The sequence below is a fragment of the Pyxicephalus adspersus genome, chromosome 1 (assembly GCF_032062135.1).
Source record: "Pyxicephalus adspersus chromosome 1, UCB_Pads_2.0, whole genome shotgun sequence".
In the NCBI taxonomy this organism is placed as follows: domain Eukaryota; kingdom Metazoa; phylum Chordata; class Amphibia; order Anura; family Pyxicephalidae; genus Pyxicephalus; species Pyxicephalus adspersus.
The window spans coordinates 153,686,969-153,691,326 of record NC_092858.1 but is presented as its reverse complement, the minus strand read 5'-3'; the positions used below and the strand labels follow the sequence as shown (position 1 = coordinate 153,691,326).

The window sequence follows — 4,358 nt, the reverse complement described above, 5'->3', positions numbered from 1 at the left end:
TCTATGAACGATCGTGTCGTTATCTGTATGTGCAGGATCGGTGCTATACGATCGTTCGCAGATATCGTGCAGGATCGTTCGTCGTTCGTTTAACAACGATAATAATTGGAAGTGTGTACGTAGCTTTAGACTGTGACATATGACTATGGTAGGGAGATTAGACTGTGAGGGACAGCTAGTGACATGACTATGGATTTTGTAGATTGCTTAATATGTTGGCGCTATATAAATACAAAATAATAATAATAATAGTAGTAGTTTACTTTTCATTAAAATATTACATGATGGTTCTGTCTTGTTTATATCTTGTATTATGTATTATAACTGTATATATTATATCTTGTTTTATAACCAGTACTTTAGAATAATATTCATCTGTTTTTTGGGGTTTAACAAATAAATTGTGGCCGAACTGTAGTCTCATCTGTGTCTCATTTTCTGCAGCCTATGGTAGAAAACTGTGCTGCTCAGTATTGTTTTTTCCCCACTTACTTACTATGCTTCTGAATTTCTATTAAAGGACTGTTCAGGAGGCGCACTTACTGGTCTGGTCCTGAGTCCCTGTGAGATCCATTGGCTGTCATTGACACAACCATTAGCTGTCATAGACACAACCATTAGCTAAAGGAATCGTCGGTTAGGCTGCCTCGGGTTCCAGTGATCCCACACAAGTCCTGGCGGCTGGCACCCTGTCAGCTACTAGGTCACTCACACCACGGTGCTGGTCCCTAAAGATCCAGCATCAGCAGATGCTGTACGTGGTACTACTCAATGCCACCCTTATTTATTCTCTATAGGACTGCTGAGAGTAGAAGCTATTGTAGTGCCTCCCCCAAGGCAGCAGTTCACTGGCATGAGGAAGCAGTAACCATCCCACAACCTCATTGCCATACTGCAATACTGCTGCTGCTTTGTTCCATGTTGTGCACACAACATCCATAGAGGCCCGGGAATGCATGGCTGCCTACAGGTCGATGACTTACTAAGTAAAGTAGTTCAGCGTGACAATCGGGTAGATAGCATTTTTATAAGGGCTTCAATACTAGCATTGCACTTATTTCGTAATGACACGTTCCCTTGAAAAGCATCTTGCATTAGATTGAATTTTCCAATTCCTGCACTCTACATTGATTTTAAAACCCAACAGACAACGGACAAACAAACATTACATTTAGTTGGCTCTTTGTGTTTGTAACTTCTATTTCAACTGAATGAATGCAATATAATAATTGGGCAAACACAAAACAAAACCTGTTCTGTAAAAATGTTAATGGCTGATGATTACTGTAGTTTGTTCACTAACATTGCACTGTTTATTTGTCAAATGATTTTGAGTGTAAAACAGCAAGGTCATCTGCTGCTATAGGGGAAACTAAAGTGTGTAAATGTTAAAAATATCCAGGCTTAATGAATTTTGGACTTTGCATAAAGGCTGATCTTTCTTTCAAATAAAGCTTTGTTATTTGTTTGCTCTTGTTTCTAATTTCACACAGGTCTGCAATCAATGCTCTTAGACCCGGAGGAACGCTGGTTTATTCCACATGCACTCTCTCCAGAGCAGAAAACAGCGATGTCATTTCCAATATCTTGAACTCTTGCAGCAATGTTACCCCTGTGGACCTGAGTCACATAAACAATACATTATCCCATGAATTCAGGTTTGCAGAACAGGTTACTCATGGACTTTTAGTTATTCCAGATAAAGGTAAATCTTGGGGACCCATGTTTGTATCTAAATTATTAAAAACATAATTCTATCCTTTCTTGATGTGTCGTTACTGTATATATGGATACTAAACATTGTTCTGTAAATGGTTCTCATCTTGTTTGATCAATACATTGATTTCTTTTTATAGGTTACATTACCATAAAATAGAAGTCAGGAACCATTTATTCCAAACTAGAAGTGGTAATAGGTGTGCGAGTGTAAGATAATTTCTCTAGAAGGGGATATTTGCCTTGCAGTGCATTTTCATCAGTAAATTGTTCAAATAACTGACATATTTTTCAAAAAAAAACCTAAATCTTCAAGATGAAAGAACAACCTTAAAAATTACAAATTTCAAAGGTGGTAGACATAAAATAACATCATTTAAACCTCACCTTGTATTTAAATGGAAGGTTCGCTTCCACTGACTGAGTCTTCTCTGTACCTGTAATGCTGGGGTATTTTCTACACTGGTAGAACTGATGAGGCAGCTTGGGATACTGGTGAACGTCTTCTTTGTTACATTATTAAATCTATTGCCATGCAACCAATTAAATGTATGTCTCGTGTGTACTAGTAGATTTATCTGTAAAGGGAAACTTTAGAAATATACTTACTTGAACCCTCTGTCTATATGAGATGCCTCTGTCCATCTGAGAAGATTCCTATGGAACTCACAACAAGCAAAATTAGCTGTTTTTAATGCCAAAAGGTTGGTATTTTTTTCCATCCAGTTCTAGGATTTACACTGGTCTCCTATACAACACTGTCTAGTAGTACACAGTTTTTTCTCTTGTCACCCTTACCCATCCTGCATGTTTTTGTCTTACCCCATGAAGCAAGATACAGGTTGTCCCCGAGTTAAGGACATCTGATATACAGACGACTCCTAGATACAAACAGGGCTTCCCTGCTCGCTCCTGTGCAGGATGGAGGCTTGAAGGGGGCAGTTTGCATGACTTTCAGAAGAAGTCTTTTGCTAAACAGCTGAAGTTTTGGGGTTATTTTAGGGGGTAAGCTCTTCTGCAACATCCTTTAACTCTTTAATAACCAAGACGAACTGCATTTGTTTCTTTTTGTAATTCAAAGCACAGTTTGCTCCAGAAGTTATTGTTTTTTAAATGTTTTTAAAGTTAAAGTTTTTAATGTAAATGTTTTTAAAGTTTTTTTTTGCTTTGTTTGTGATTAGCTTACATTGAGGAATTTATACCGTAACTGACACCTCACTGCCTAATAATATGTTGAGACAAACATCTGTCCTAATTGCATTTATTATTATTATTTTATTAAAATTGTTTAAAATTGTTTATTAAAATAATGTACCTGTTCCGACTTACATACAAATTCAACATAAGAACAAACATACAGTCCCTATTCCGTATATAACCCAGGGACAAGCTGTATATCTCGTTCATATATAAGTCCTAAATCTGTTATCCAGCTCCCAATCCAGAGCAAACCCAATGCTGCAGATGTGCCCATAGCATCTAGCCTTTTACAGTCCCTTTGTGTTCACATTATACTGTTTCATTGACTGAGAATTCAAAGATTGATTCTTTCCTCTGTTAGCAGAAAAAGATAGAAGTCTTGGGACTGGAGAACCGCATAACTTTGTCTTTGGGGCAATAAGGTTATCAGCATGTTGTTACCACGTAAACAGATTGGCTGTCTTTACCTCTCACAGTCTAAGTACTGCCATACAACAATGTTAGAGACACTTTTTTAAATTACATTGATCTCCCTAGCCTCTTCAAGCCAGGCACACCACCTGGCATTTATCAGTAACTATCCAAAACAGCCGGGTGGTTACTGATAAAATAGAGTGGCCACCACCATCCTACAGCTTCTTCCTAACCAGAAAAAAAAATTCTGGGGAGAACAATGAAATCAGGTATTTAAAGTGCTTGTATTTCAACAATACATACAGTATAGCATTAATAAATACAGAGCTGCATTGATTAGTGATTTATATATCTGGTCGGAGTTCAGTTTTATTTTGGAAAAGTGTACAAAAGTATGTTTGGATGCCCAAGTAACCATGTGCTTGTTAATATGTTGTATGCATCGGTAAAGACTTTATCAATTATAATTATTACAAATAGGACAAACAATTTATTCAGAAATCACAATTTCCTGTATTTCAGTTGTATGGTTTTCTATTATAATACCTCTGAATATTTCTATTCAAATGTGTCTGAAAGGAATAACAATTTAGAAATTCAAGCAATAATATGATTCTCCACAAATTGGACAATTGCGTCTAAAAAATAGTAATAAATTGTATTTTCAAATAGCTTTGTAGTACAGTGAATTATATTAAATTTAAACAGTACCTTCAAAAACCAACATTCAAATTAATGTTTAGGCAAATCTAACATTACCCTCAAAACAGAAAAAAAACATATTTAGAGAGAGGAATGGTAGTGGAAGCAAGATATTGTGTGGCTTATTTTGATCAGAATAAAAGTGAAATAAAGAATGGATAATGCAACATACAAAGGAAATATTGCAAGAGAACCGGTCTCTGTTTGCTGTAAAACTAAATACTAGAATACAGTGGTCAAAAATTCTCCCACAAATGGGACTTTAGATTTAAGTTATATAGCCAACAACATTATAATGTGACTTAAAGTAAAAGCATCCATGATAA

The 4,358-nt window shown here is 36.1% G+C and overlaps 1 protein-coding gene across 1 annotated transcript in view; it reads left to right on the top strand.

Moving 5' to 3' along the window:
- NSUN3 (NOP2/Sun RNA methyltransferase 3) overlaps positions 1–1,762 on the top strand; it is a 22,111-nt gene extending 20,349 nt beyond the window's left edge. Inside the window, exon 6 of the mRNA XM_072431775.1 lies at positions 1,494–1,762. Within this exon, the coding sequence (XP_072287876.1) occupies positions 1,494–1,752 (259 nt within the window). The 3' untranslated portion in view covers positions 1,753–1,762. The remainder of the gene's footprint in view (positions 1–1,493) is intronic.
- The last annotated feature ends 2,596 nt before the right edge of the window (positions 1,763–4,358 follow it).